The 20,070-nt window shown below is 37.9% G+C and overlaps 1 protein-coding gene across 1 annotated transcript in view; it reads left to right on the top strand.

The window, feature by feature from the left end:
* NUP210L (nucleoporin 210 like) overlaps positions 1-20,070 on the top strand; it is a 74,771-nt gene that overhangs the window by 23,952 nt on the left and 30,749 nt on the right. Inside the window, exons 14-18 of the mRNA XM_087865854.1 lie at positions 1,039-1,237; positions 2,796-2,941; positions 8,921-9,142; positions 10,250-10,423; positions 19,792-19,984. Coding sequence (XP_087721980.1) covers positions 1,039-1,237; positions 2,796-2,941; positions 8,921-9,142; positions 10,250-10,423; positions 19,792-19,984 — 934 coding nt within the window. The remainder of the gene's footprint in view (positions 1-1,038; positions 1,238-2,795; positions 2,942-8,920; positions 9,143-10,249; positions 10,424-19,791; positions 19,985-20,070) is intronic.

Here is a 20,070-nt window from a genome sequence, read left to right as displayed (position 1 = left end):
AAGGGCTAGGGAGCTCTTTGGGGGCTCTTTTATAAAGGCACTAATTTCATTTATGACCTGTTTACCTCCCAAAGGCCTCACCTCCTAAAACCATCACATTGGGGGATTAGGATTTCAACATAGGAATTTGAGGGGGGACACAAACATTCAATCTATAGCAAAGACAAAAGTTTGTGGGTTTTTTTGTTTTTTTTTAAGATATCAAGAAAGAGGAAGTGCTCTGTATTTGAAGTCAGCAAACTTTGTGAAGGGCCAGATAGTAAATATGTTAGTGTTTGTAGACCACATATATACTCTTCTATTCTTCTTTGTTGTTCTTTATTTTAAAACCTTTTAAGAATGTAAAAACTATTCTTCACCCACAAAACTAAGAAAATTGGGCACTAGCCATCATTTGCCACACTCCTGCTGTATTGTGTTAGATGCTTTAGAGGAATCAGTTGATGAAGGAGTGAAATGAGTGACATGCTTAGTACCCACCCCCCCAACACACACATGGTATATGGTATATATTTTTGTATTTAAAACGTACATATATGTTTATGTATGTGTGTATTTAAGTATTTAAGGAGTGTGGGGTGCCTGGGTAGCTCAGTCAGTTGGGTGTCTGCCTTCAGCTCAGGTCATGATCCCAGGGTCCTGGAATCGAGCCCCACGTCGGGCTCCCTGCTCAGCAGGGAGGCCTGCTTCTCCCTCTCCCTCTGCTGCTCCCCCTGCTTGTGCTCTCTCTAATAAATAAATAAAATATTAAAAAAAAAGAAAGTTATGTTAGGAAAATCTTAGAAGAAAACATTCCTTAAATATTTTTTTTAAGATTTTATTTATTTATTTGACAGAGTGAGAGAGGACAAGCGGGGGGGGGGGGGTGGCAGAGGGAGAGGGAGAAGCAGGCCCCCTGCTGAGCAGGGAGCCCGACGCGGGGCTCGATTCCAGGACCCTGGGATCATGACCTGAGCTGAAGACAGATGCCCAACCGACTGAGCCACTCAGGCATCCCTAACATAACTTTCTTGAAAGATTCATTTTTTTTCTCTCCAGATATATGTCCTGAAACTGAACAAAATGGAGCTGTTACCATTTCATGCTGATGCGGAGATTGGCCAGATTATAGAAATCCCCATTGCAATGTATCATGTAAACAAGGAGAACAAGGAAGTCATCGTGCTCACAGACTGCTCTCATTTATTGTTGGATCTGAACATGGATAAGCAAGGAGTCTTTACTCTTCTCAAGGAAGGTAAGAGTAGGCCTTTTTTTTCTCCTTTCTTTGTCGTTGCATGAGGAACTACAGATTATAGTCTGAGTTCACATATTACCTTTCTTTACGGTGCTTCTGTTTACTCTGTCAACTGCCTTGTTATGTTGTAATTTAGAAACAAAAGCCCAGCGGTAGAGCAACATGTTCAGAGAAGTGCTGTGGCCATTCCTTCAGCTCATATGAAGGGATTGAGCTCTTTTTCCTCTTTCTTTAAATATGTCATACCTCTAACTAGGATGGATGTAGTACCATTATTAAATTTATTCAAAAAAAGAGTATCTTTTTCTAATAAAAGGAGAATGTGAACAAGCTATCCATAAAGACCAACATCATTTCCTGTTATTGAATGTTATGTGTGATCCTGATTACCATTGTTTTTTAATCAGTAATAATAGTAGTAGTAGCATGTAACATTCACTCAGCATTTGCTATTTGTTAGGCTCTGTTCTGAATACTTTTCATATATTAACTCTTTTAATTCTTGCAATACAGCTATAATTTGGACTTCTGCCTTGCCCTTGCTAAGTATACTATATAATATCTCTTTCCTCTTCTCAGTTCTCAAAGTGTGTCTCCTAATTTTTAGGCCCTCACTATCTCTCACCTAGAATAAAACAATACCCTCCTAACTGTTGCTCACCTTTAATAATCCGTGGCTATGAGATGGACTCTCATGAAGCTTACTTTTTAAGATTTTATTTATTTATTTGTCAGAGAGAGAGAGAGAGAGCACAAACAGGGGGAGTGGCAGGTAGAGGGAGAAGCAAGTTCCCCACTGAGCAAGGAGCCCAATGAGGGACTTGATTCCAGGACCCCAGGACCATGACCTGAGCCAAAGGCAGACACTTAACTGCCTGAGCCACGCAGGTGTCCCTGAAACTCACTTTCAATATTACTTTTCCTGCTCAAAAAATGGGAGAATTTCTCATTGCCAGTGGAATAGAGTTAAAATCCTTTTAGTTTAATGTTCAAGGTCTCTACAAGATAACCCAATCTACTTTTCATAAAAAAGTACTCCTGCATACTTTGGCTTCTTTCATATGTGGCTCCAGCCAAACAAATTATTTAAGTTAAAATTTCCTGTATAGCTCCTTCATATATTCATGTGTATCTCATTTATATTTCTATCTTTGCTCATTCATCAGTTTGAAATACTTTCTTCTACATATTTAAATCTTCCTTGATCTCCCCAACTAGAAGTAATCTGTTTTCTAGACCTCTGTAGTGCTTATTATTTTCTAATCCTTTAATTTATGAAAATGTTCACTCTCCCCTTCTAAACTATATATGCCTCTAAGTTAGGATCTTTGCTCATATTTTATCCTAACTGAACATAAAATTGTATCTTACATGGTATATATCTATTAATAGAAGGAACAGATTTTATATCAATTTGATATAAACAACTGGATCCTAGTAGTTAGTGTGGGAGATCAAGATGTTTTTTAATGTATTAAAATTCTTTTATTTCTCTAAACTGATACCCTGAGAACTGACTGCTTATTACCCTAATGAAATCATGTTTTTTGATTTGCAGGTATTCAAAGACCTGGGCCAACACACTGTTCTAGTATACATATAGCAGCCAAATCACTAGGCCATACCCTGGTAACAGTGAGTGTGACTGAGTCTGAAGAGTACTTGGAGAGCAGTGCCACATTTGCTGCTTATGAACCCCTAAAGGTGAGATATTTCATGGTAAGGAATTGGCATATCTTTTCATGGAACCCGCTGTGTCCACTTAGAGGCTTCCCACCTATCTGTGATTTCTGTTAAAGATCAGTTATATTTGTGTTCTCTTTATTTACCAGCTCTTTCATCAAACCAGAGTATCAGGGAGTTTTCTCCCTCATGTTTCTTCCACAGGAATATCTTTAAGTTGTATCAGCAAGTTTTAGGTATTCCCCTTTATTTCTTTTTTTTATTGAGATATAAAATATGTATAGTAAGGCACATAAAGTACACTAATCTTAAGATACTATTTGAATTTTTACATGTGTATATATCCCTTAAACACAACCCTGAATAAGATATTGAATATTAGTATGGCCTCTTTTGAAGAACTCTGAAAGAAAACTTTATTCTAGAGAGGGAAATTAGTCATCTTTAACCTTTGTATTTAAGGATTTTCAGCACAACAATCATTTAGGGCCCTAAGGATTGGTCCATTATAATTGGGACATTATGACAGGTGGCAGTTCAAAACAAAGAGTAGAACCTGGTATGCATTCATATTTGAGTCCCTCAGGAGCTAAAATTGATGTCTACAGGTTCTTGCTAATAGATACTGACAAATCCATAGTCAGTGTCTCTTGGGATATGGAGGCACCCATGGGGGAAAAATTAACACTCATGAAAAAGTGAAGTAAGTTATTAATTTTAAAATTTGCATTTGAAGTTGGCCTTATTGCACATTATGTAGCATAAGTATTAAACATACGGTTCAAGCATATTTCATTTGTTCTCAGTCGATGAATCATCTTAGTTGCCTAATTAAGTGAAAGTACTTGGCTGTGGCTCATTGTCGTTTCATTAGGTTTTTTATCTTATGATTATTCCCAGCCTTATTTTGTATTTATTGAGTATCCACAGATTAGATCTCCACTGGATGAAAACCGTCCTTAAAGGAAAGGAAGTAAGATGATGATTTTCCTTTTCTGTGTAGTGCTTTGGTCATATATTTTTCCCCTTACCTGCTTAAAAGAATATGTGTTTTCTATCTTTGTTATCAATATTATGTTTCAGTACGTGGAATAGTTCTCAGTTTGTCCTTTTACATATCAGTCCAGTTCAGTTGATCTCATTAATTTTGGACTGTGTATCTAGGAAAAAGGAATAATCTCTGTCTTGCTTTCTCAGGGAGGCCTTCTGTGAAGCCTCTAATTATATTTCTTCTATTAGATGCTTGTATGGCACACTGTACAATGTCTTTTTGTGATGCCCATTATACTGTTTACCTACTTCAAATCTGTCTTTCCCAAACCGTGAGCTCCACTATGAGGCAAGACCTTATTTGACTTTTTATTGCTATATCCCCAATGGGCCCTCAGTGAATACTTGTTGAATTGATTTATATACACATTATTTAAGAGAATACTGCCATTAGACATAGGAATGTTTAATTTTAATAGTATTCAGTAATAAATATGATTGACTAGTTCAGGAAAAAATACTAAGGCATGGTATTTATTTTGCAACTTTGTCACTGTTGTATTTAGACATTATGTGCCACATGAAAATAACCTACACTTTGATAATACTTTATTCTCCTAAAACAAGTTTGCTCATCTGTAATAGGATCCAATTTCTTAGTATACTGGAGTGAATAATACCACTTGACTATACCCCTTAGGTGAGAGTTCTTTGAGAAATAGGGTGAAGTGTACAGATGTATTATTTTATATTTTTAGGATGAAAGTTCTTTGCTAACTTAATAAAATATCCATTTAATGGGTAAATTCTCAGAAACATACCATCTTCCTTTGGCACCTGGGTGGGTCAGTCAGTTAAGCATCTGACTCTTGATTTTGGCTTAGGTCATAATCTCAGGGTTGTGAGATTAAGCCATGCATCAGGCTCTGCCCTCATTGGGGAGTCTGCTTGAGACTTTCTTTTTCCCTCACTCTCTCTCCCCCTTCTTTCTCTCTAAAATAAATAAGTCTTAAAAAAAAAAAAAAACAGAAAGAAACATACAATCTTCCAAAACTGAACTAGGAAGAAATAGAAAATCTAAACAGACTGATTGCTAGTAATGAAATTGAATTGGTAATCAAAAAACTGCCAACAAACAAAAGTGTAGGGCCAGATGTATTCACAGGTGAATTCTACCAAACATGTAAAGAAGAGTTAATAATTATTCTCCTCAAACTATCCCAAAAAATAGAAAAGGAAGGAAATCTTCCAAATATATCCTACAAGGCCAGCATTACCCTGATACCAAAACTAGACGACACCATAAAGAAAGAAAGCTATAGGCCAATATCACTGATGAACATACCTGCAAAAGTCTCCAACAAAATATTAGCAAACCACATACAATACATTAAAAGAATCATTCACCGCAATCAAATGGGATTTACTCCAGGAAAGCAAGGATGGTTCAATATTCACAAATCAATCAATGTGATATACCACTCAACAAAACAAATGATAAAAATCATGATTATCTGAACAGATGCAGAAAAAGCATTTGGTGAAATTCAACATCTATTAATGATAAAAACTCTCAACAAAGTGGGTTTAGAGGTAACATACCTCAACATAATAAGGGCCACATATGATAAAGCTACAGCTAACATCATACTCAATGGAGAAAAACAGCTTTTTCTCTAAGAGCAGAGAAAGACAAGGATACCCACTCTTACCACTTTCATTCAACATCATATTAGAAGTCCTAGCCATAGCAGTAAGACAAGAAAAAGAAACAAGAGGCTTGCGTATTGGTAAAAAAGTTAAACTATCACTTTTTGCAGATAGACCTGATACTACACATAGCAAATCCTAAACACTCCACCAAAATATACTAGAAGTAATAAATGAATTAGTAAAGTTGCAGGATACAAAATTAATACCCAGAAATCACTGGTGTTTCTATACACTAATAATGAAGTAGCAGAAAGAAATTAAGAAAATAACACCATTTACAATTACACCAGAAAGGATAAAATACCTAGGAATAAATTTAACCAAGGAAGTGAAATACCTGTACTCTGAAAAATATAAAACATTGATGAAAGTAATTGAAGATGACACAAACAAATGGAAAGATATTCCATGCTCATGGATTGGAAGAATTAATATTGTTAAAATGTCCATATTAGCCCAAATAATCTATAGATTCAATGCAATCCCTATCAAAATACCAACAGCATTTTTTACAAAACCAGAACAAATAATACTAAAATTTGTATGGAACCGCAGAAGACCCCAGAGCCAAAGCAATGCTGAAAAAGAAGAACAAAGCTTGGAAGTATCACAATTCCAGATTTCAAGATATGCTACAAAGCTGTAGTAATTCAAACAGTATGGTACTGACTAAAAAACAGACACATAGATCAATGGAACAGACTAGAGATCCCAAAAATGAACCCATGATTATACGGTCAGTTAATCTTCAACAAAGGAGACAAGAATTGGGGCACCTGGGTGGCTTAGTCAGTTAAGCATCTGCCTTCAGTTCAGGTCATGATCCCAGGGTCCTGGGATTGAGCCCTGTGTCGGGGTCCCTGCTCAGCGGGAAGCCTGCTTTTCCCTCTCCCGCTCCCCTTGCTTGTGGTCCCTCTCTCGCTGTCTCTCTGTCAAATAAATAAATAAAATCTTTAAAAAAAAAAGGCAAGAATATACAGTGGGGAAAGGACAATCTCTTTATTTTTATTTTATTTTTTTAAAGATTTTATTTATTTATTTGACAGAGAGAGAGACAGCCATCGAGAGAGGGAACACAAGCAGGGGGAGTGGGAGAGGAAGAAGCAGGCTCCTAGCAGAGAAGCCTGATGTGGGGCTCGATCCCAGAATCCCAGGATCACGCCCTGAGCCGAAGGCAGACGCCTAACGACTGCACCACCCAGGCGCCCCAGGACAATCTCTTTAATAGATGGTGCTGGGAAAGCTGGACAGCTGCATGCCAAAGAATGAAACTGGACCACTGTCTAACACCATACACAGAAATAAATGTGAGACCTTAAACCATAAAAATCCTAGAAGAGAGCATAGGTAGTAATTTCTCTGACGTCAGCCAATGACATTGAACATTTTTCTAGATGTCTCCTGAGGCAAGAGAACAAAAGAAAAAAAACTATTGGGACTACATCAAAATAAAAAGCTTTTGCACAGTGAAGGAAACCACCAACAAAACAAAAGGTAATCTATGAAATAGGAGAGGATATTTGCAAATGATGTATCTGATGAAGGGTTAATATCCAAAATATTTAAAGAATTTATATACCTCAACACTAAAAAAACTAAGTTCGATTAAAAAATGGGCAGAGAACCTGAAGATACATTTTTCCAAAGAAGACATACAGATGGCCAGCAGACACATGAAAAGATGTTCAACATCATTCATCATCAGGGAAATGGAGATCAAAGCCACGATGAGAGATCGCTTCATACCTGTCAGAATGGCTAAAATAAGTAAGAGAAGAAACAGCAAGTGTTAGTGAGGATGTGGAGAAAAAGGAACACTTGTGCACTGTTGGTGGGACTGTAAATTGGTGCAGCCACTCTGGAAGACAATATTGAGGTTCCTCATAAAACTAAAAATAGAACTATCTCATGATCCAGTAATTCCACTACTGGGTATTTAAAGAAAATGAAAACACTAATCTGAGAAGATATATGCACCCCTATGTTTATTGAAGCATTGTTTACAATAGCCAAGATATGGAAGCAACCCAAGTGTCCACCAAAATATGAATGGGTAAGGAAGATGTGATGTGTATGTACACACAGATGCACAGGAATATTACACAGCCATAAAAAGATGAGATCATACCATTGTGCCAACATGGATGGACCTAGAGGGTATTATGATAAGTGAAATAAGTCAGACTGAGAAAGACAAATGATTCTATACAATTTCACTCATATGTTGTATCTAAAAAACAAAGTAAATGAATAAATAAACAAAAAGCACAATCAGTCTTATCAATACAGAGAACAAACTGATGGTTGCCAAATTGGTGGGGGTGGATAGGCAACATGGGTGAAGAGGAATGGGAAATACAGGCTTCTGGTTATGGAATGAAAAGTCATGGGAATAAATTTACGACGTAGGGAACATAATGGTACTATAATAGTGTGGTATGGGGACAGATGGTAGCTACACTTCTGAGCACAGCATAACATGGATGTCCAACCTGTGTGTTGTACATGTGAAACCAATGTGACAGTGTGTGTCAACTATACTCAGATTTAAAAAATATATATCCATTTAAAATGCTTATACAGGGCGCCTGGGTGGCACAGCGGTTAAGCGCCTGCCTTTGGCTCAGGGTGTGATCCCGGTGTTGTGGGATCGAGCCCCACATCAGGCTCTTCCGCTATGAGCCTGCTTCTTCCTCTCCCGCTCCCCCTGCTGTGTTCCCTCTCTCGCTGGCTGTCTCTATCTATCTCTGTCAAATAAATAAATAAAATCTTTAAAAAAAAATTAAAAAAAATAATAAAATGCTTATACAGCTACTTGTTCAATACCTTTTATGTGCCCAACATTGTACTAAATCCACTAAGGAGGAGACATTCTCTTTTAAAATTTAGGTAGAAGATACTCTCCTCTCTGAATAATTTTACATAACTAGAAAGCATAAGAAGAATTAATACACTCTCACATGTGAAACATTTGACACATTCAAACAGCATTAGTGGATGAACTAGTGTACAAATAAATGGTAGAGGTGAGTATTGCCGGAACTTAGAGCATGTGGAAGTGGCTGTAGTCTGGAATGATTGGATATTAATGGGTAAGGTGACACATAAGTTAGGCCTGAATGATAGGGTCTAAATGAATATAGAGGTTGAGAAGCACCCAAGTGAAAGGCATCGTGTACATGGCTCCTGATGTGGAAATAAAGTCTAAAGTCATTTTCAGCAGTCACCCAGTTTTCACTTTAGAAAACTGTTGAGTTCCCTCACCAATCAAGAATTCATTTCTTTGAATGTCATCAGGCTGTAAACCCTGTGGAAGTGGCATTGGTGACGTGGCAGTCTGCGAAGGAAATGGTGTTTGAAGGGGGCCCCCGTCCATGGATCTTGGAGCCCTCCCGATTCTTTTTGGAGTTGAGCATGGAGAAGACAGAGAAAATTGAATTAACACAAGTCCGGCTGCCAGCTAAGAGAAAACAGAACCAGTACATCTACCGGGTCTTGTGCCTGGATTTAGGGGAACAAGTAAGTAGGAAAATCATCTTTTTCTAACGTTTCTTTTAGCAGTAATACCCCAAATCTTTTGTACTTCTAGCCATTCCTTTTCAGATTCTAATGGATTTTATTTATAGACTCAATAGGAAAATTCTTTTTTTCCTTCCAAGTTTTTATTTAAATTCTAGTTATTTAACATAGGAAAATTCTAACTATTGATTAAAGGTTTTTTTTTAACTTTACTATTCTTTAAATGTACTCAAAGATTTCACTCATCTGAGAATTCTAACAGTCCACTAAATGGTTCAAGATCCTTTTGTAGTAATGAACTTATTTCAGTCACTTTATCGCTATAATTCATTTGCTTGTTGTCTAGACTAGAGAATATATGGTTTCCCACCTCCAAAAAATGCAAGGAAGGGAAAGTTGAAGCGTCATCTGTTAGCAGTTTTGATGGATTAGCAATTGTGAGTGGTGAGCAATTTTGAAGAACTAGTTAGATCTGTGCAGATAAGATACTAAGTGTGTTGCCCTTTATCAGTTGAATTAGTTTTATTATTTTAGAGGTGGTGGCAGATCCACTCCCAGCTGTGCCCTGCTTCTGTCAAACCAGTGACAAAAGTTTGCGGTTTGACTAGGGTTGAGAATTCAGTGTATGACTCTGTAACCAGCCCACAAGGAATCGATGTATGATTTTAACTTAAGAAGAGCTGAGCTTCTTTCCAACGTGTCTTGTGAACTTTGTTGTGTATGTGGCTGGCTGTCAGGAGTGGCAGAGTCCTCATCCCTGTGGGGTCCTCTTGTCTTCTGTCCCCACATTCTGTTACTCATTTGGTGCTTCTACCAGAGAAAGGTCGAAACACAAAATATTTTTTCCACTTTTTACCAACTGATAACAAAAGATTTGGTGGAGAAAAAGACTGAAGTAGTTGGTCAGAATTAGATTTTTTAATATTCCCTTTGTTTATAAATTTCCATGATACCCTTGTTTCTCTTAGCCACATGATTAAGAACTATGATGATTGTGTCCAAAGGGATCCTATACTGGGGTTTGAGTAATTCTGACATGTGTACGTTGGAACAACTGACATCAAGTGTCTACCCACAGTTGCCTCTTGCTCTGTTCTTTCCTTAAAGGCTCTGACATTCCGAATTGGAAATCACCCAGGTGTCCTGAACCCTAGTCCAGCTGTCGAGGCTGTGCAGGTACGCTTCATGTGTGCCCACCCTGCCAGCATGTCAGTAACCCCAGTGTACAGAGTGCCACCTGGTGCCCAGCCATGCCCTCTGCCACAGCACAACAAACAACTGGTAAGTACAGTGTTTCCATCTAACTTGGTACTTTTGTCTTCCACACCTTAGAGATAAATGGTCTAAAATACGGCTTTTGTCTTATTAAAGTGGAGGAAACATTTATTTGTTATTCATTCTCTGACAGTGTAAAGAGATAATTAAACTAGGTTAGAATTGGCTATACTTAGTGACACTTAGCAACTTAGTTTGCTTACTGTACGTAGGGACATATCTCGTAATTATGGCAATAAACAGTGGAGATGTCTTTAAACTTCCAGATCTTTTATTGGCATTATTGGTAAATAATAGAATTTATTTCTACTCTAAACCCACCGTGAAGAATAATGATAAGCAATAATATGACTAGTAGGGATTAAGGAATAAAAGAGTTTTCTAACCTAGAAACTAGAACGTCAGACTGTATAGTAAATGAGGTAGACTTTAATTACAAGCTTAGGAGAATCAAAGTCCTTTCTTAGCCTATGTAGAACAGAACAATCAATTATTCCTGTTTTACAGATGGAGAAACTGAGACTCCTAGAGGTTGAGTAATTTCTTCAAAAGCATAAAGCTAGAAAATAGCACATCCTGTTCAACTCCAAAGCACATGTTATTAAGTTTTATACTATTCTGTCTTTTTATTATAAAAGAACAAGAATATGAGATGTACAGGTTAGGAACTCATTTTTTTCAGAACTAAATTCCACATGAAGTATTACTTGAAGTTTATAAATGATGTACTTCTTTTAAAAAGATATTTTTAGTTCAGAGAGAAAGAGCATGGGGGGAGGGGGAGGGGAAGAGGGAGAGAGAAACTCAGGCGGACTCAGAGCTGAGCATGGAGCCCAATACGGGACTCCATCCCACAACCCTGAGGTCAGACCTGAGCCAAAACCAAGAGTCGGACACTCAACCGACTGCGTCACCCAGGTGCCCCTATAAATGATTTGCTTTTTGAAAAAGGACTTAGATAGAGCAGAATAAAAGTTATCCATATAATTGTCATTCAATGTCACTTTTTTCATTTGAAATAATGTAAAGTTTTAGAAAATTGCAAGAAAAGGGGCACCTGGGTGGCTCAATTGGTTGAGTGTCTGACTCTTGGTTTTGGCTCAGGTCTGATCTCAGGGTCATGGGATCAAGCCCTACATTGGGCTCTATGCTCAGCAAGGAGTCTGGTTGGGATTCTCTCTCTTCCTCTCCCTCCACCCCTCTCCCTAGCTCATTCACGTGCATGTGCACGCGCTCTCTCTCTCTGTCTCTCAAATAAATAAATAAAATCTTTAAAAAAATTGCAAGAAATTTTTTTTCCTGGAGCCATTCAGGAGTAATTTACAGACATAATTCCCCATACTTTAGAATTTATTTTTGTAATAATTAAGTACAATTTCCATGCTGTAAAATTCACTCTTTTAAAAGTGTACAAATAAGGGATGCCTGGGTGGCTCAATCAGTTAAGGGTCCGCCTTCGGCTCAGGTCGTGATCCCAGGGTCCTCGGATCAAGCCCCGCATTGGGCTCTCTGCTCAGTAGGGAGCCTGCTTCTCTCTCTCCCTCTCCCCCAGCTTGTGCTCACTCTCTCTCTCTTGCTTGCTCTCTCTCAAGTAAATAAATAAAATCTTTTTTAAAAAGTGTACAAGTAAGAGTTTTGCAGCCATCACCATGGTCCATCAGAATATTTTCATTTCCCCAAAAAGAAATGGACACCCGGTAGCAGTCACTCCCCATCCCCCCACCCCAGCCCCTGGAAACCACTATATGTCTCTATAGATTTGCTTGTCCTGTACATTTCATATAAATGGAATCATATAATATGTGGCTTTTGTATCTAGCTTCTTTCATTTAGCATGTTTTCAAGATTCTTCCATCTTGTAGCATCAGTGAGTACTGCATTCTTTTTTATGGCTTCATAATATACCATTGTAGAGATATACTACATTTTGGCCATTTATCAGTTGATGGATATATGGGTGGTTCCCACTTTTTGGCTATTATAGAAGAATGATAGTGCCATGAACATTCATGCACAAATTTTTGTATGGACATGTTTTCAATTCTTCCGAGTTTCTATATAGAGATGGAATTTCTTGGACTATGGTAACTCAGTGCTTAGCCTTTTGAAGAGCTGCCAGCTGTTTTCTAGAGCAGCCACACCATTTTACACTTCCATAAGCAAGGGATGAGAATTCCAACTTCTCCACATCCTTTCCAACATTTGTTATTGTCTGTCATTGATTATAACCTTCCTGCTGAGTGAGCAGTACTATCTCATGGTGGTTTTATGTTTTCTAGTGACTAATGATGTTGTGCACCTTTTTGTGTGCTTATTGGCCATTTGTATATCTTCTTTGGAGAAATGTTAATTCAGATCTTTTGTCAATTTTGAAAAAGATTTTATTGAGAGCGAGAAAGAGCGGGGGGAAGGGCAGAGAGGGAGAAGCAGACTCCCCACTGAGCAGGGAGCCTGATGTGGGTCTTGATCCTAGGACCCTGAGATCATGACATGAGCTGAAGGCAGACACTTAAACGACTGAGCCACCCAGGCGCCCCTTTTTTGTCAATTTTTAATAAGGTTATTTATCTTTTTGTTATTACGTTGTATGAGTTTTTCATATATCTAAGTACAAGTCTCTTTTCAGAGATAAGATTTGCAAAAACTTTCTCCCATTTTGTGGGTTGCTTTCACTTTCTGGATTGTGTCTTTTGAAGCACAAAAGTTTTTGTTTAGTGATGTGCAATTTATTTTATTGTTGGTGGTGGTTGTACTTTTGATGTCATATCTAAGAAACAATTGCCTAATCCAAGGGCACATATATTCATACCTTTGACTTCTTTTAAGAGTATATTTTATAGTTTTAGTCCTTACATTTTGGCCCTACTCCATTTTGAGTTAATTTTTGTTTATAGTGTGAGGTTGGAATGTACCTTCATTCTTTTGCATGTAGGTAATCCAGTTGATCCAGCATCATTTGTTAAAAAGGTTATTCTTACTCTCCGAATTGTCTTGGCACTCTTGTTAAAAAAAATCTATTAACCATAAATGTGAGGATTTATTTCTGGATTCTCAAATCTCTTTTATTAATTTATACGTCTTTATGCCAGTAGCATACTGCCTTGATTACCATAGCTTTGTAGTAAGTTTTGAAATTGGGAAGTGTGTTCTCCAACTCTGATCTTCATTTTCAAGATTGTTTTGGCTATTCTTTTTTTTTTTTTTTAAGATTTATTTATTTGGGGTGCCTGGGTGCACAGTCAGTTAAGCATCTGCCTTTGGCTCAGGCAGGGTCCTGGGATTGAGCCCCATATCAGGCTCCCTGCTAAGTGGGGAGCCTGCTTCTCCCTTTCCATTCCCCTGCTTGTGGCTCTCTGGCTGTCACTATCTTTCTGTCAAATAAATAAATAAAATTTTTAAAAAACTTAAAAAAAGTTTTATTTATTTATTTTAGAGAGAGAGAGCAAGCGAGTATGAGCGGGAGGAAAGGCAGAGGGAGAGGGAGACAAGCAGACTCCCTGCTGAGCGGCAAGCCCAACGCAGTACTCCGTCCCAGGATCCCAAGATCATGACTTGTGCTGAAAAAAAGTCAGATGCTCCACTAACTGGAGCATCTATTTCTTCTGGAGTCACTTTTGGTTGTTCGTATATGCAGAGTTTTTCCATTTCATCTAGGTTATCTAACTTGTAGGCTTACAGTTGTTCACAGTAATCCTATATAACCCTTCTTATTTCTGTAAGGATAGCACTAATGTCCCTCCTTTCATTCCTGATTTTAGTAAACTGAGTTCTCTCTTTCTTCATCATTCCAGCTAAAGGCTTGTCAATATTGTTGATCTTCTCAAAGAATCAGTTTTTGGTTTAGTTTTTTTTCTGTTGTTTTTCTATATCATTTATTTTTGCTGTACTCATTATTATTTCCTTCCTTCTGCTTGGTTTGAATTTAGCTTCTTCTTTTTTCTAGTTTCTCAAAGTGGAAGTTTAGGTTATTGATTTGAGATTGTTCTTCTTTTTTAATATAGATATTTGCAGTTCTAAGTTTTCCACTAAGCATTACTTTTACTGAATCCCTTAAGTTTTGATATGTTGAGTTTTATTTTCATTTGTCTCAACATGTTTTCTAATTTACCTTTGATTTCTTCTTTGACCCATTGCTTATTTAGGAGTGTGTTGTTTAATTTCCACACATTTGTGAATATCCCAAATTTCCTTCTGTTGTTGATTTCTTTTTTTTTTTTAAAGATTTTATTTATTTGACAGAGATAGAGACAGCCAGCGAGAGAGGGAACACAAGCAGGGGGAGTGGGAGAGGAAGAAGCAGGCTCATAGCGGAGGAGCCTGATGTGGGGCTTGATCCCATAACGCCGGGATCACGCCCTGAGCCGAAGGCAGACGCTTAACCGCTGTGCCACCCAGGCGCCCCCTGTTGTTGATTTCTAATTCTATTGTGATTAGAAAACATACTTTATGATTTAAATCCTTTTGAATTTATATATTAATATTATATGGACCTCATATAAATATATTTGTTTATAAAATGTTTTCAGGCTTGTTTTGTGTCCGTACATAGGGCCTATCCTGGAGGATATTTCATGTACGCTTGAGAAGAGTATATTCTGGTGTTGGGTGAGGTGTTCTATAGATGTCTGTTAGGTCTATTTGGTTTATGGTATTATTCAATTTTTCTGTTTCCTTTTTGATCTTCTATTTGTTCTGTCCATTATTTAAAGTGGTATTGAAGTCTCTGACTGTTATTGTTGAATTGTCTATTTCTCCCTTAAATTCTGTCAGTTTTGCTTCATGTGTTTTGGGGTTCTGTTATTAGGTGCGTATGCATTTATAATTGTCATATCTTTTTGATATATTGTCCTTTTGTAACACCACAATGCAATTCTGACACTACCTGGAGTTTGCCCAAACTGCACAATTTTAAGGGTACAGTTCCCAATAAAACTGCCCTCACTTCAGATGCCAGCCACAGGTTCAGGGATCCACAGGCCACCCACATTTCTAAGCAACTGGCTATAAATTTGAGGATTCCACAGTCACTTCAGGTTCAGTAATTTGTTAGAATGACTCACAGGTACAGCTTTATTATAAAGGATACAAGTCGGGACCTGTGAGATGAAGAGACACATAGGGAGAGTGTGAGAGGGCCCCAGATCTGGAGCTTCTGTGCCCTCTACCCATGGAATCAGGATTGTGTGTGACACATCAGATGGAACACATTGATGTGTTCACCAGCCAGGAGGCTCCACTGAGCTTTGGTGTCCAGAATTTGTATGGGGCTTTATTACATAAATATGATTGATTAAATCATTGAGCACATGGTTGAACTCACTTCAACTCCCCTTCCCTCCCCAAAAGTTGGGTTGATATCACCTGGCTCAGCCCCATCTCTCTAGTCACGTGGTTTGGTTGGTTTTTCTGGCCTGACCAACATCCGTCCTGAATCATCTCAGTATAAATAAACTCAGGTGTGGTCTGTGAAGCCCACCATGAATAATGGTTACATTCCTGTTACTCAGGAAATTCCAAGGGTTTAGGGGTTAATTCATAGAAACTGAGGACAAAGGCCAGACAATTTCTTTATTATATAATGTTCTTTTATCATTCAAAATGTCCTTCTTTGTCTCTAGTGACAATTTTTGTCTTAAAGTCTTTTTCTGATCCTAGTATAACCACTCTAGCTCTCTTTTGGTTACTGTTTGTAGGGCATATCTTTTTTTTTTTTTTTTCCATCTTTGTATTTTGACTCTTTGGTCTTTGAATCCAAAGTGTGTGTCTTGTCACAGCATAAAGTTGGATCATGGATTTACATTTAATGTAATTAAATGATTAGGTTGGATTTACACCTGTCTTTTTGCTATTTGTCATATGCCTTTTTTGTTCCTCTTTTCCTTCACTTCCTTTTGTGTTAAGTAAATTTTTCTAGTGTAACATTTTAATTCTCTCATCCTTTTGCTATTTTATATCGAGTTATTTGTTGTTACTCTAGGGAATACAATTAACATCTTAATATTTAACAATCTAGTTTGGAATAATACCAACTTAATTTCAGTAGTGTACAAAACCTTTGTTCCTATTAAACGCCATTTCTTCCCCTTCCTTTGTGCTGTCATTGTCATAATCTTTATACATGCATGCCCATCAAACAGATTTATAATTAGTGCTTTATCCATTTGTCTTTATTTTTTTTAAAAGATTTTATTTATTTATTTGACAGAGATAGAGACAGCCAGCGAGAGAGGGAACACAAGCAGGGGGAGTGGGAGAGGAAGAAGCAGGCTCATAGCGGAGGAGCCTGATGTGGGGCTCGATCCCAGAACGCCGGGATCACGCCCTGAGCCGAAGGCAGACGCTTAACCACTGTGCCACCCAGGCGCCCCTATCCATTTGTCTTTAAAATCAGGCAGGAGAAAAAAAGAATTACAAGCAAAAGTACATTTATGCTGTCTTGCATATTTATCTATGTAGTTATCTTTATCAGGGTCTTTATTTGTTCCTTCATGGGGATTCAGGTTACTGTCTAGTGACCTTTTATTTCAGCCTGAAGGACCCCCTTTTCATTCTTGTAGGCAGGTTTAGTAGCAACAAATCCTCTCTGGTTTTGTTAGATCTAGGAATGTCTTAATTTCTCCTTCATTTTTTTAAAAGATTTTATTTATTTATTTATTTGAGAATGAGAGAGAGCACAGAGGGAGAGGGAGTAGGAGAGGCAGACTCCCCACTGAGCAGAGAGTCCAGTGTAGGGCTCGATCTCAGGACCCTGAGATCATGACCTGAGCTGAAGGCAGATGCTTAACTGACTGAGCCACCCAGGTGTCCTCTCCTTCATTTTTGAAGGATTATTGTGCTCAATAGAGAATTCTTCGTTGGCAGTCTTTTTCTTTTGTTACGTCTTCCATGGTTTATGATAAAAAATTAGGTGTTAATCTCATGTTGTTCTCTCTTTCTGCTTTTATGATTCTCTTTCTCTTTGACTTTGGTTATGACGTGTCTAGATGCACATCTCTTTGAATTTATCCTACATGGAGTTCTTTGTGTTTCTTGGATGTTTAATATTTTTCATCAATTTGGGAAGTTTCCAGCCATTATTTCTTCAAATATCATTTCTTCCTCTTTTTTTTCTCTCTTTTCCTTGTAAGACTCTCATTTTTCATATATTGATAACACTCAGTGGTGTCCTATGGGTCTCTGATGCTATTCATTTTTCTTCATTCTTTTTTCTTTCTGTTCATCAGACTGGATAATCTCAGCTGACCTGTTTTCTTCTGCCTGTTCAGATCTGCTGTTTAGTTCCTCTAGTGAATTTTTCATTTCAGTTATTATACTTTCCAACTTCAAAATTTATTTTTGGTTCTTTATTGATATTCTCTATATGCTAAGACATTGTTTTCATACTTTCCTTTAGTTATTTAAACATGAGTTTCTTTAGTTCTTTGAACAAAATAGTTGATTAAAAGTCATTGTCTAGTAAGTCCAGTGTCGGAGCATCTGCAGGGGTAGTTTCCTTTTTTTTTTTTTTTTTTTAGATTTTATTTATACAGAGAGCGAGAAAGAGAGAGAGAGTAGAGATGGAGAGGGAGAAGCAGTCTCCCTGCTAAGCAGGAAGCCTGATGCAGGGCTCAATCCTAGGACCCTGAGATCACAACCTGAGACGGAGGCAGCTGCTTAACCAACTGAACCACCCAGGCACCCCGGGACAGTTTCTATTAACTGCTTTTTTCCTGGGTATGGGCCACAGTTTCTTGTTTCTTTCTTTTTTTTTTAAAGATTTTTATTTATTTATTTGAGAGAGAGCACAAGCAGGCAGCAGGCAGAGGGAGAGAGAGAAGGAGGCTCCCCACTGAGCAGGGAGCCCGACATGGGGCTCCATCCCAAGACCCCAGGATCATGACCAGAGCGGAAGGTAGATGCTTAACTGACTGAGCCACCCAGGCGCTCCTACTTTCTTGTTTCTTTGCATTTCTAATAATGTTTTGTTGAAAACTTGACCTTTTTTTCAGATTTTATTTATTTGATAGAGCACGTGCATGCTCACAAGCAGGGAGAGCAGCAGACAGAGAGAGGGAGAAGCAATCTCCCTGTGGAGCAGGGATCCTGATTCGGGGCAAATACCAAGACCTTGGGATGATGATCTGAGCTGAAGGCAAATGCTTAATGGACTGAGCCACCCAGGCGCCCCAAAACTTGACAAATAACATAATCTAGCAATTCTGAAATCGTATTGTTCCCCTCACTAGGTTTTGTGGTGTTTTTTGTTGTGGTAGTTGTAGCTGTTCAGTGACCTTTCCTAAACTAGTTATATAATGTCTGTATTCTTTGTCCTCTGTGGCCACTGAAGTCTCTGCTTGGTTAGCTTTGGGATCAGCTAATTGTTGGATATCAATTTCCTCAATTCCAGCTATTTTGGGGGGGATTATATTAAATTTTTATATAAATTCAGAACAACTGAAATTTTTATGATGTTGAGTCATCCTAGTCATCCTGTCCAAGAACATTTATTTTCTATATATAATATAAATATAAATATATATAATATAAATATAAATTATATATATAAATATCAAATCTAGGTCCGAAATAAAAAATAAGTATAAAAATATTTTGAGGGTCATTTGGGGAAAATTGTATATTAGATAGTATTGAATTAATATTCTTATGTGTGATAATATTATTTTTGTTACTTAGAATGTTTTCATACATAGGAATGCCTGCTAAAATATTTACAGGTAAAGTGTCATGCCTACATCATTTAGTAAAAAAAAAAAAAATACAAATGGGGGGGAAGTAGAGGGAGAGAAAGATAAGGCAAATGGTGGATCCAGTTGAGGTGTGTGTACTCATACTATTCTTTCAACCTATCTCTAGGTCTGAAAATTATCAAAGAGGGGCTCCTGGGTGGGTCAGTTGGTTGAGCATCCAACTCTTGGTTTCAGCTCAGGTCATGATCTCAAGGTCATGAAATTGAGCACCATGCAGGGCTCTGTGCTCAGCAAGGAGTCTGCTTGAGATTCTCTCTTCCCCTCTACCTCTGCCCCTCCCCCCACAAATAAAAAAATAAACCTTAAAAAATAATTGTCAAAGAAAAAAGAATGGAATAAACATGAGCTGTAGCTTCAGGGGTATCTCACTGCCTCCTAAGCTATTGTTTGTTTCTTTCTTATTTTTTTATTTTGTTTAAAGATTTTATTTATTTATTTGACACAGAGAGAGCATGCACAAGCAGGGGAGAGGCAGAGGGAGAAGCAGACTCCCCCCTGAGCAGGGAGCCCGATGCTGGACTCTTCTTGCCCAGGACCCCGAGATCATGACCTGAGCTGAAGGCAGATGCTTAACTGACTGACCCACCTAGGCGCCCCTCTTTTTTTTTTTTTTTTTTTTGAATGCAGATTCCTGTATCAAGCCTGAGGGACACAGTTCTGGAACTGGCAGTGTTTGATCAACACAGGAGAAAGTTTGATAATTTCAGTTCACTAATGCTGGAATGGAAATCCTCAAATGAAACACTAGCTCATTTCGAAGATTATAATTCAGTGGAGATGGTAGCAAAGGATGATGGCAGTGGGCAGACTCGGCTACATGGTATTATGGTGACTTACAAATGCTTTTACATATCTGCTAAGTGTTTCTGCGCTAAGTATTTCCCTTGGTGACAGTTTATTTCAAAT

Source organism: Ursus americanus, chromosome 2 (assembly GCF_024610735.1).
Source record: "Ursus americanus isolate L20-20 chromosome 2, mUrsAme1.1.p, whole genome shotgun sequence".
NCBI classification, from domain to species: Eukaryota; Metazoa; Chordata; class Mammalia; order Carnivora; family Ursidae; genus Ursus; species Ursus americanus.
This window is presented reverse-complemented; position numbering and strand designations above follow the sequence as displayed.